At 39.6% G+C, this 10,865-nt stretch overlaps 1 protein-coding gene across 1 annotated transcript; it reads right to left on the reverse strand.

Moving 5' to 3' along the window:
- Positions 1-258: 258 nt before the first annotated feature.
- On the reverse strand, positions 259-3,537 carry LOC113773986 (receptor-like protein kinase FERONIA). The gene is made up of 2 exons (XM_027318572.1): positions 3,479-3,537; positions 259-3,036 (listed from the first exon to the last, which is right to left on the reverse strand). Exons 1-2 carry the CDS (start codon positions 3,535-3,537, stop codon positions 585-587), a joined length of 2,511 nt encoding a protein of 836 aa, XP_027174373.1. The 3' UTR covers positions 259-584.
- Positions 3,538-10,865: the final 7,328 nt, after the last annotated feature.

Genomic DNA, 10,865 nt, shown 5'->3' on the forward strand with positions numbered 1-10,865 from the left:
GGGCACTTTCTTCTGCACCTTTGTGATAAGGATCCCAACATTTACTTCAAGCTACATTCAATCAATTTCCAAGCATTTGGGGAATTGCATCCCTGATTTGTAACACTAACATTTCAATAGCATTAAAATAGGTCAAGAAGCCCCCTTCTTTATGAACACTAAAAAAAATCCAATAACAAAAGAAAATATTAAAATCAACTGAAAAGAAAAAGAAAAGGAACATTGCACTGGATATAATGAATGCTACCAACATTGCACTGGATATAAGACCCTCGACTGTTATTTAGTTTAAATGTTTCCTTAATAATACGGCACAGCAACACAATTTTACATATTCTACGGGCACATTTTCAACCATCAAGGATTTATTTGATACTGAACCGGCTGTTTCCAAAACTAAACTTTGACTATGAGTTATAGTAGCGCTTGCATCAATCAAAACCACACTATACTATACATTTGCTACAAGAAAAAAAAAAGGACAGAGAGAGAAAGAAGAACGACACAGCATGCCAGACTCTTGTGTCCTCTGAAATGAATATTTTAGGTTCAAGCCTCAAGGTTGGTTTGTTGATTAAAAAACCTTACCGTCCAGTGGGATTCAGAATCTCAGAGAAAACACTGTCACACCTTGAAGTTGTCACTGCTTGCCGTGGATGTCCAAGTTGTAATGCCACCATCTCAATCTTGCCAGCAGAATCTTGATCGCCTTCTGATTCAGACATCACATCTGTATCATCATCGGTCATATTTTGCACATCTCCTCCATGCATATGCAAGGGAAATGGATCAGGACGACCACCCTCATTTTCAGCTGCCTCCTGGACTTGCAATGCAAATTCAAGGCCACCAACTACATCATCCATTCCCGGTCGTTGAATCCCTTGATCTTTCAAACAATTAATGGCCGTTTCAGCAAAAATCCTCAAACATTGGGGTGCAATCTCGCCCTTTACATCTGGGTCCACAAGTCGATGGATAATCCCTTTTTTGTAACACTTCTTGGCCCATTCAGCCAAGTTCACCTGCTCCTGGGGTAAGTCTAGAATAATAGGTGCCCGACCACACAAAACTTCAAACAAAACCACCCCGAATGAGTACACATCAGACTTGTCCGTCAATTGCTGTCTCGTGTAGTACTCCGGATCTATGTAGCCAAAACTCCCCTTGACCTGCGTGCTGATATGGCTGTAAATCCCACTCGGACCGAGTTTGGATAATCCGAAATCTGAAACTTTGGCCACCCATGCCTCGTCCAATAATATGTTGGTTGACTTGACATCGCGGTGAATGATAGTGTGCTTGGTGCCCGTGTGGAGATAATCCAACCCTTTGGCGGCGCCAATGCAGATTTGAAGGCGTTTTTTCCATGGGAGCGGTCGATTGTCTGTTCTGTAGAGATGATCGCGGAGGGTGCCATTAGCCATATAATCGTAAACCAAGATCATCTCACCCTTTTCATCACAGTAGCCTATCAAGGAAACCAAATGAAGATGTCTTAAATTTGATAGCATCTCGATCTCGGTTTGGAATTCACGGGCACCCTGTCTTGATGAAGGATTTAATCGCTTTATCGCAACCGTGGTTAGATTGTTGTCTATGTACCCTTTGTACACGTTTCCAAATCCTCCCGTCCCAATCAATAACTTGGAATCAAAGTTGGCCGTAACGGATCCAATCTCCTCCAACAAAAATCTTCTAAGCGACGATGAACCTGATGCTCCAGTCTTTGTTGAACTTGCCGGGGTTGAAAGTGGGGTCCAAGATGGCTTTGGAGCACTTTTCTTGTCCACGTCTTTTACCCCTCTCTTCCATCGCCACCGGAAAAACAAGAAACCAATGATTAAAACCATAGCAGCCCCTCCTGCTGCCCCTCCTCCGACGGCAGCAAAACGTACTCGAGATTTTCCACGATTCCCCTTGGGATCATGATTGGTCCCGTCAAGACTGCCGTCGGTGTTATTCAATTTGAACAATTCTAAGCCATTCAAGATTGCATCAGCATACTTTGGTTTGACATCAAGATTCGGGTGCAGAGCAAGAAACAAGTCTTGCTTGGTCTGGCGATCGTCTGGTGGGTTTGGAACGAACACGAGGTAGTCTCTGAATACCGGGACTTCTGGGCCGCCTGCCCAATGTATAACATCAGCTTCTGGCTCAGCTAATCTATCACCGATAAATATTATGAACACCCGTTCGTTCTCCGCTGTTATCAAATCGGGATTAATCTCACAAAAATGCAACCTCAGGAGATAATAAAACCCAGAATCAACAGGAAACATCCAGCTCAAGTTGAACGAGGTGCTAAACTGTCCCATCACCCTTGCGGTACTATAAACTATCGGGGGTGCGGTGAAATTTGGGGTTTCTTTAGTGTACTTGATGGCCCGATCATAATCACTCAACTGATTTCCTTCATCTGCGCCCCAGAGGAATTTGAAATCGGAAGTCCATCTGCGGAACATCCCACTATCGTCCACCTCAGAAACAGCATTACCTCCTACGTTGAGCCTGTAAAGAGCTTCAAAGGCAGTCTTGTTCTGATCAAACTCAAACTGAACATTTGGATAATCCACGAATTTAAGGGGATTGCTGAGCATAACATGTTTACCCATGTAGAGATCTTCCGGGGTTGAAACAACTTCAATTCCATTAACGAAAGCGTAGGAATTCGAAGAGGGCAAAAAGGTAACGTTGAGGAACTGATTCATATCCTGAATATTGATGATATATTCTTTAACAACCGAATTGATTATATGTTCTTCAAAAACAAAGGGTGGCGAGAATCCCTTGCTAGAAACTGTGAGATATGCGCTAAAGTTACTGAGAAGAGTGAAGTTATTAGCCTTGACATTGAAGAAAGACTCCGTTGTGTTGAGACCGCCGGAGTACGAGGTAGGGTAGAAGTAAAGGCGGAGGAACTTTTTGCCTAGGCTGACAGGGAAGGTATAAGAGAATTGAGTGTGTGAATGATAGATAATTTCAAAGATTAATATGTTTGTTATGATAACAGGTATTTGATAAGCCTCCAAACGTCTGTTCTATCTTAGGAGAATTTTTCAACACAAATTTGAAGGCCTAAAAGGCAAAGTCAGAAGGCTAGTTGATATGTTTTAGCCAAGGAATTTTTCACGTGCTTCTTTGACCTCGGCTTTCACATAGAGGATAACCTCTGACCAACTTCAAATGCTAAACCTGGTACGAGATTGATGCATATGTCACGGAAAATCAGTCTCAAATCTATCCTCTATCACTCTATTCCGTATCCTGTAGCCTATAAATAGAACCATTTGTCAGGTTCATTGCACACCAGAACGAAGTCTACATTCGCAAAACTCTTTCTCCTTCCCTTTCTCCATCTGCTCTTCTTTATATTCTTATTTCCCCTGTTGTTTTGTTATTTCAAATTTTGCTGGTTCTAGTCCCCTCACAAAGTAGAGGAAAGACTTGTTCTGAATCCTGGAGAAACGTTTCATACCTGAAATAGTTTCTATAGGAACAGTGCCTTCTATCACGACTCAATATCCACGTGGACATTGTTCGGCCGCTTTTTTCCTACCAATCAAGAAACTAGGGGCAACTTCTGACAATGTTAGCACCCGCAGCCTTCAATCAGCAATGTTGCAGTGGCACTACATTCGCCAGCCCTTTCCAGATATATCCAAAATTGAAATTTTCGCCAATGAAAATTAAAAGATAGGCAAGAACGTGTGCACTCTCTATGAATTGCATGGAGTAGCTTATGCGCTCACTGAAATCTCAACCTTCGCCAACTGCGAGGATGGCCAAGAACTCAAGAAGCATAGGCAATATGCCAATAAGGTATGTCGACACACTATCCTTCAAACCGACTCTCTAATTTGAATTATTTGATGTTACTTTGTAGCGCAAGAAGCCCAGCAATTTGGGAAGCCTTTTAACAAAAGTACTGCCGAAAATGCAACCAAGCAAAAAATTCGTCGTAGGAAAATAAACCAATGGCAAAGACTGATGACCAAGGAGATGAAAATCCAAAATCACCGAATATCAAAATGCTGCTAGAGGACTGAAAAATGAAGACATCAAATCTTCCTGAAATTCCTGCAGGCATGCTGATTGAAAAGCTACCTGAGTCATGGGCCGACTACCAAACAACTTGAAACACAAGGAGAAAAAATTATACCATGGAATGAGCTCGTGAAGCACATCCCATTGAGAATTCAAACAAAAGGAGTGAGAGCTACCAAGGCAAAGGAGAGGCTTACAAAAGCCAATCGGTGCAAAGCAATAATAAAAACGGTACGCAATAAATCCCAGGGGAATTACAAGCCCAAAATTTTAAGTCAAGCCTAACAATCCCAACTTTAAAAGGAGGAAAGGCAATTGCTTTTATTGTTGGAAAAACCAGGAATTATGCAGTCCAATGCAGACATTAATAAAGGTTGAGCAGAGCAAATGGTAACCCTCCTAAGGTGCACTTAACCGAAGGAGATGATATAATTGCTGCTGCCATCTCCCAAGTGAACATTGCAGCCAATGTCAAAGAGTGGGTGGTAGACTCTGGGGCTACTCGGCACATATGTGCGAATCGAGAAGCATTTTCCTCCTATACTCCTATAGGGGATGATGAAGAAGTGGTCTACCTTGGTGACTCACGAGCGGCTAATGTTCTGGGTAAGGGCAAAGTATTCTTGAAACTCACTTCAGGAAAAACTTTGGCTCTCAATGATGTGCTGCATGTGCCCAACATTCGGGCAAATCTGGTTTCCGTAGCATTGCTAGGAAAAGTTGGAGTGAAAGTGTCATTTGAATCTGGAAAGATCATATTGACCAAAAATAATGTATTTGTGGGCAAGGGCTATTGTAATCAGGGACTTTTTGTACTTAATATTTCCAATGTGCATCTTCCTCTGCTTATATTATTGATTCCATTTCTTTATGGCATGCTAGATTAGGACATGTTAATATTGGTTATATAAAGAAAATGCAATCATGTGGCCTAATTTCTGGTATTAATGATAATATGGACAAATGTGAAATATGTGCAGAAGCTAAAATAACAAAGAAAAGTTGTATAACTGTCCATAGAGAAACTGAATTATTAAATTTAATTCATACTGATTTAGGTGATTTAAAACAAACAATGACTAGAGGTGGGAAAAGGTATTATATCACCTTTATAGATGACTATTCTAGATATACCAAAGTTTATTTACTTAGAAATAAAGATGATACTTATAATGCCTTTTTATCCTATAAGTCTGAAGTAGAAAATCAACTTAATAAAAGGATAAAAAGAATTAGATCAGATAGGGGTGGAGAATATTTAACTTTAGATAACCTTTGTGAACAGGAAGGTATAATACATGAAATAACTCCACCTTATTCACCAGAATCTAATGGAGTAGCTGAAAGAAAAAATAGAACGTTAAAAGAAATGATGAACTCAATGTTAATTAGTTCTCATGCTCCAGATAATTTATGGGGAGAAGCTATATTATCTGCATGTCACTTACAAAATAGGATCCCACATAAAAAGACTGGCAAAACACCTTATGAGTTATGGAAAAATTATAAACCAAATTTGAAATATTTAAAAGTTTGGGGGTGCCTTGCTAAAGTCTTGTTGCCTGAACCTAAGAAAAGGAAAATAGGTTCTAAAACTTTTGATTGTATGTTTATTGGATATGCTGAACATAGTGTTGCATATAGATTTCTTATGTTAAGAAGTGATATGCTTGATTGAGACAAAGAATGCTGAATTTTTTGAACATATTTTTCCACTGTCTAGTAAAATTTCTCATGCACCTGTTGAAATAAATAAGGAAATTATTCCAATTGAGGAATTAAGAAGGAGCAAAAGGCCAAGAAAAGAATTTTCATTTGGAAATGATTTCCAAACCTTTCTTGTTGATAATGATCCTTTAACAGACTCCGATGCTATTTCTTCTCCTGAGTGTAAATTTTGGAAAGAAGGAATTAAATCTGAAATTGATTCTATCTTGACAAATAAAACTTGGATTTTGGTAGACTTACCTCCTGGTGCAAAACCTATTGGTTGCAAATGGATTTTTAAAAGAAAATATAACTCTGATGGCTCTATAGAAAAGTACAAAGCTCGTTTAGTAGCAAAAGGATTTTCTCAAAAACAAAATATTGATTATTTTGATACATTTGCACCAGTAACTAGAATTGCGTCTATTCGAGTCTTATTTGCTTTGGCTTCTATCCATAAACTTGTTATTCATCAAATGGATGTCAAAACAGCCTTTTTAAATGGTGATTTAGAAGAAGAAATTTATATGTTTCAACCTGAGGGATGTATTGTATCTGGATAAGAAAATAAGGTTTGTAAACTAATTAAATCTCTTTATGGCCTAAAACAAGCTCCTAAACAGTGGCATGAGAAATTTGATCAAGTATTGATGAAAGATGGATTTTCGTCTGTAGAAGTGGATAAATGTGTATATGTCAAAATTATAAATGATCAATATGTGATAATCAGTTTATATGTGGATGACATGCTTATATTTGGTACTAGTCTAGATATTGTAAATAGTACTAAATATTTTTTGTCTTCTAATTTTGATATGAAAGATTTGGGTGAAGCCAAAATAATATTGGGTGTTAAAATCATAAGAAAATGTGATGGTATAATGTTGTCACAAGAACATTATACAGAGAGACTTCTTAGGAAGTTTGAAAATTATGATGTGACACCTGTGAGTACTCCTTATGATGCTAACACTCAATTAAAGAAAAATAATGGTGACCCAATTGCTCAGTCTAAATATGCTCAGATTATTGGGAGTCTGATGCATCTGATGAATTTTACTAGACCTGATATAGCTTATGCTGTATGTCGACTGAGTAGATATACTCATAATCCCAACCGTGAGCACTGGTTTGCATTAGTCAGACTAATGAAATATTTGAGAGGTACCATGAATTTTGGTATCCTGTATAGTGGATTTCCCACTGTATTAGAAGGTTATAGTGATGCTAATTGGATCTCTGATTCAAATGATACGAAATCCACTAGTGGTTATGTGTTCACCCTTGGTGGTGGTGCAATAGCATGGAAATCTGCTAGACAGACAATCATTGCTAGATCAACAATGGAGTCAGAGTTTGTAGCTCTGGAACTGACAGGGACTGAGGCCGAGTGGTTGAGAAATTTCTTAGCTAACATTCCTTCAACTAAGGATTTGTTGCCTCCTGTGTCCATACATTGTGACTGTCAAGCAGCGATTGCCATAGCTAAAAATAAATCGTATAATTGTAAAAGTCGACACATGAGCTTGAGACATGATGTCGTAAAGCAGCTGCTTAGAGATGGAATTATTTCCATTGATTATGTAAAGTCAGAGTTGAATTTGGCCGATCCTCTGACTAAACCCGTAGGAAGAAAATTGATTCTTCAAACTACAAAAGAAATGGGACTTCGACCAACAAGTTGTCAATAGAGACAGTAACCCAACCTATGTGATTGGTGATCCCATGAAGTAGGTTCATATGGGTAATAACAAGTCAATATTGATGGTAAAGCACTTCAATTTAAGTCCCTCCAGAGATAAGTGCTTTGAGTAAATGTGAGGATGAGTTAAAACTCTTAATGAATTCATATCCCATTAGGGAGGTGTAGTTAAAGCAATACACACTTGATGAATTCACCTATATGAGAGTGGAGTGGGGCCGCTCCTATAAGATTCATTGGTCAAATCTTTAGAGCTCTCATGAATAACCAGGCAGGCGCACGGCCAAAAAGCGCAAAATCGCGTTAACAGCAAATTATGGGTTGTAATGTGATTGATAAAATCTCTGTCACATATCAAGAGTTATTGGTTCATAGAAATTTATATTTCACCAATAATTCTGTAGATCATATTTTATCAATCTATGTTTGGTTCATAGTCCAAAAGACACCAATCTAATTACATTTCAACCAAATCCAGCAGAGTACTTTTAAAATTCTTCCTTTATCCAAAGAATTTTTTTGAAATAGGTGGGAGATTGTTGTAAAATATATAGTATTTCAAAAGATTTTAATATGTTTGTTATGATAACAGGTTATCTGATAAAGCTCTCCAAACGTCTGTTCCTATATCTTAGGCGAGAATTTTCAACGGGACAAAATTTTGATAAGGCCTAAAGAAAGTCAGAGGCCTAGTTGATATGTTTTAGCCAAAGGAATTGTCACGTGCTTGCTTTGACCTCGCGCTTTCCAATAGAGGATGACCTCTGACCACTTCAAATTGCTAAAATCTGGCTACGAGTGGCATGCAATGCCTCACGGAAAAATCAGCTCTCAAAATCCTACCTCTATCAACTCTATTTCCGTTTCCTGTGCCTATACAATAGACCATTTGTTCAGGTTTCATCTTGCACACCGAGAAACGAATGTCACACTTCGCAAACTCTCTCCTCCCGTTCTCCACTTCCTTGCGTAATTTTCTTATTTCACCTGTTCGGTTTGTTTCAAAATTTGGTGGTTCTAGTCCCTCTGCACAAAGCTGAGAAAGACTTGTCTTAATTCTGTTGGAGAAACGTTTCAATACCCTGAACATAGTTTCTTAGGAAAAACAGTGGCTTCTAGCACGGACTCAAGTATCCACGTGTTGACTTGTTTCGGGCCGCTGTTTTTCTACACTTGAAACAGAGATGATTCGGGCCACTTGAAAAAGGACTCCGCTGACTAGGAGAGAGTCTAGCTTCGGCTGGCCTGTGACTGCCTTGATGAAAAATATTTGCATGCTCGTTCGGTGAGAATGAGCCACGTCACCGTCCATTTCGGCCATCCAAACTGAGGTTGAATCGGAGGGATGAGCGCAGTTGATCAGGATATAAATCTCTGTGGGGCGTGTAAGCGCAGTACTGCCAGTGGAAGCGATGACAAACAAACAAAATTGAAGATAAAGCAGAGGTATACAAGAAAAAGGAGACATTATGCTAACCAAACGGAGCTAAATCCCAACGAGCCTAATCCAAATTGTCTCACATGCTGACACCCCAAAATACTCAAATGCTAACTTCACTTTTCTGATGGAAAAAATTGGTTCGTTATTCCATTGAAGCGTAGGTTGGGCATTTCGCCCATTTGTCTTTAAAAGAAATTGTTGTTGGAATTTAAAGTCCCCAATTTCAGATGATAGCGAACGTAGTAGAAATTAACATTCATGAACCGAGGATGGCAGTTTTAGCGTGGACTTGTTAATTCAAGTTGAAAAGTCAATTCATGGTATCCATAACCCAACTCCGACAAGTTTCTGGCTGTTAGAGTATATTACCCGCACCACATGCGCATTAGTATCAGGGCAAAATGGAAAAAAGCAAATCTCTTCCCAATCAAAACTAAAAGAGAACATGATGAATTTCTCCCTTATATTTTTTGCCAAAAATATTTTTCATGTCTCACATATTTAAGGGCCTTTAAAATCTATACCTCTTACAGTAGGATGCTGTTGTACCTACTAATTTCGTCAAAAATTCGAGTTTTTATGTAATGGATCAGACAGAGTTGAATTAGGGATAAGAGATAGAAGGAGAAAAGAGAAGTGATCAGAAAGGGAAATTGGGGGAAAGAGAAGAAAGGGCAGAGAAGGAGAAAGATGAGATCTTATTGAGAGGGAAAATCTGGATTACAATCAAGCTAAGCTCCCTAGTAGACAGACGCATTATTTATACAGATTAGAGCCTTCAGCTCAAGAAAACAATCTGCAATTGACTAACTAACTTTCCCGCCAAATAACTAACTTCCTAATTCTGTTGTAATAATGCTCAGCCACGTGATCCTGCCCTTGTGATCACATTTCCTCTGCTCATTCCTTTGCTGACTCATCTTGGTAGCTTGTGCATGAAGCTTGAACTGATACGGGCCATAACAATACCTCCCCCTAAAAATAATCCTAGTCTCTAGGATTGATTGATTGTGAAAGCAGGGAATTGGGCATGAATGAACGACAGGTCTTCCCAAGTGGCTTCCTCAGGTTCCATGTTTTCCCATTGCACCAACACCTGATCTATTCCCTGACCCTTCCTATAAATTGTTCTCCTGTCCAATACTGCTAAGGGCACTACCTCGAACTCACTATCTGCATTCAAGGTAGGCAATGTAGTACTGACTGGAGCCTCCTTAGGTGACTTCTTGAGCAGTGAGACATGAAAGACAGGATGGATGTTAGACCCTGCAGGTAGCTGCAACTTATAGGCTACAGTACCTACCTTCTGTTCCACCTGATAGGGTCCGTAGTACTTGGCAGTGAGTTTTAAATTCCTTCTCACGGCTACAGAAGTTTGTTTGTAAGGTTGGAGCTTCAGATAAGCCCACTCTCCCACTTCAAATTCCCTGTCACTCCTCCCTTTATCAGCCAACTGTTTCATTCTATTCTGAGCCTTTAGCAGGTTCTCCCTGAGCAAGGAATTCCACCCCAATCTCTCCTGTGCCCAATCTTCCACTGCAGCCACTAACGTGGTATCAGGCCTCAGATTCAGCTGGATAGGTTTGTAACCATACAAGGCCTGAAAGGGTGGCATTTGCAGACTGCTATGATAGTTGGTGTTGTACCACCATTCAGCTGCAGGAAGCCATTTCCTCCATTTCCCTGGTTGATCCATGCACACGCTTCTCAAATAGCTCTCCACACATCTGTTAACCCTCTCAGTCTGTCCATCAGATTGAGGGTGGTAAGCAGAAGAAAAGTTGAGCTCTGTGCCCAGCATTTTAAAAAGTTCCTGCCAGAATAGGCTAGTAAAAGCCCTGTCCCTGTCAGAGACAATGTGGGTTGGTAAGCCATGCAACCTGAAAATTTGATCAAAGAAGGCCTCTGCTACACTTTTAGCAGTGTAATGAGAGGTCATAGGAATGAAGTGAGCATATTTAGTAAACC

The sequence above is a fragment of the Coffea eugenioides genome, chromosome 6, assembly GCF_003713205.1.
Source record: "Coffea eugenioides isolate CCC68of chromosome 6, Ceug_1.0, whole genome shotgun sequence".
Taxonomy (NCBI): domain Eukaryota; kingdom Viridiplantae; phylum Streptophyta; class Magnoliopsida; order Gentianales; family Rubiaceae; genus Coffea; species Coffea eugenioides.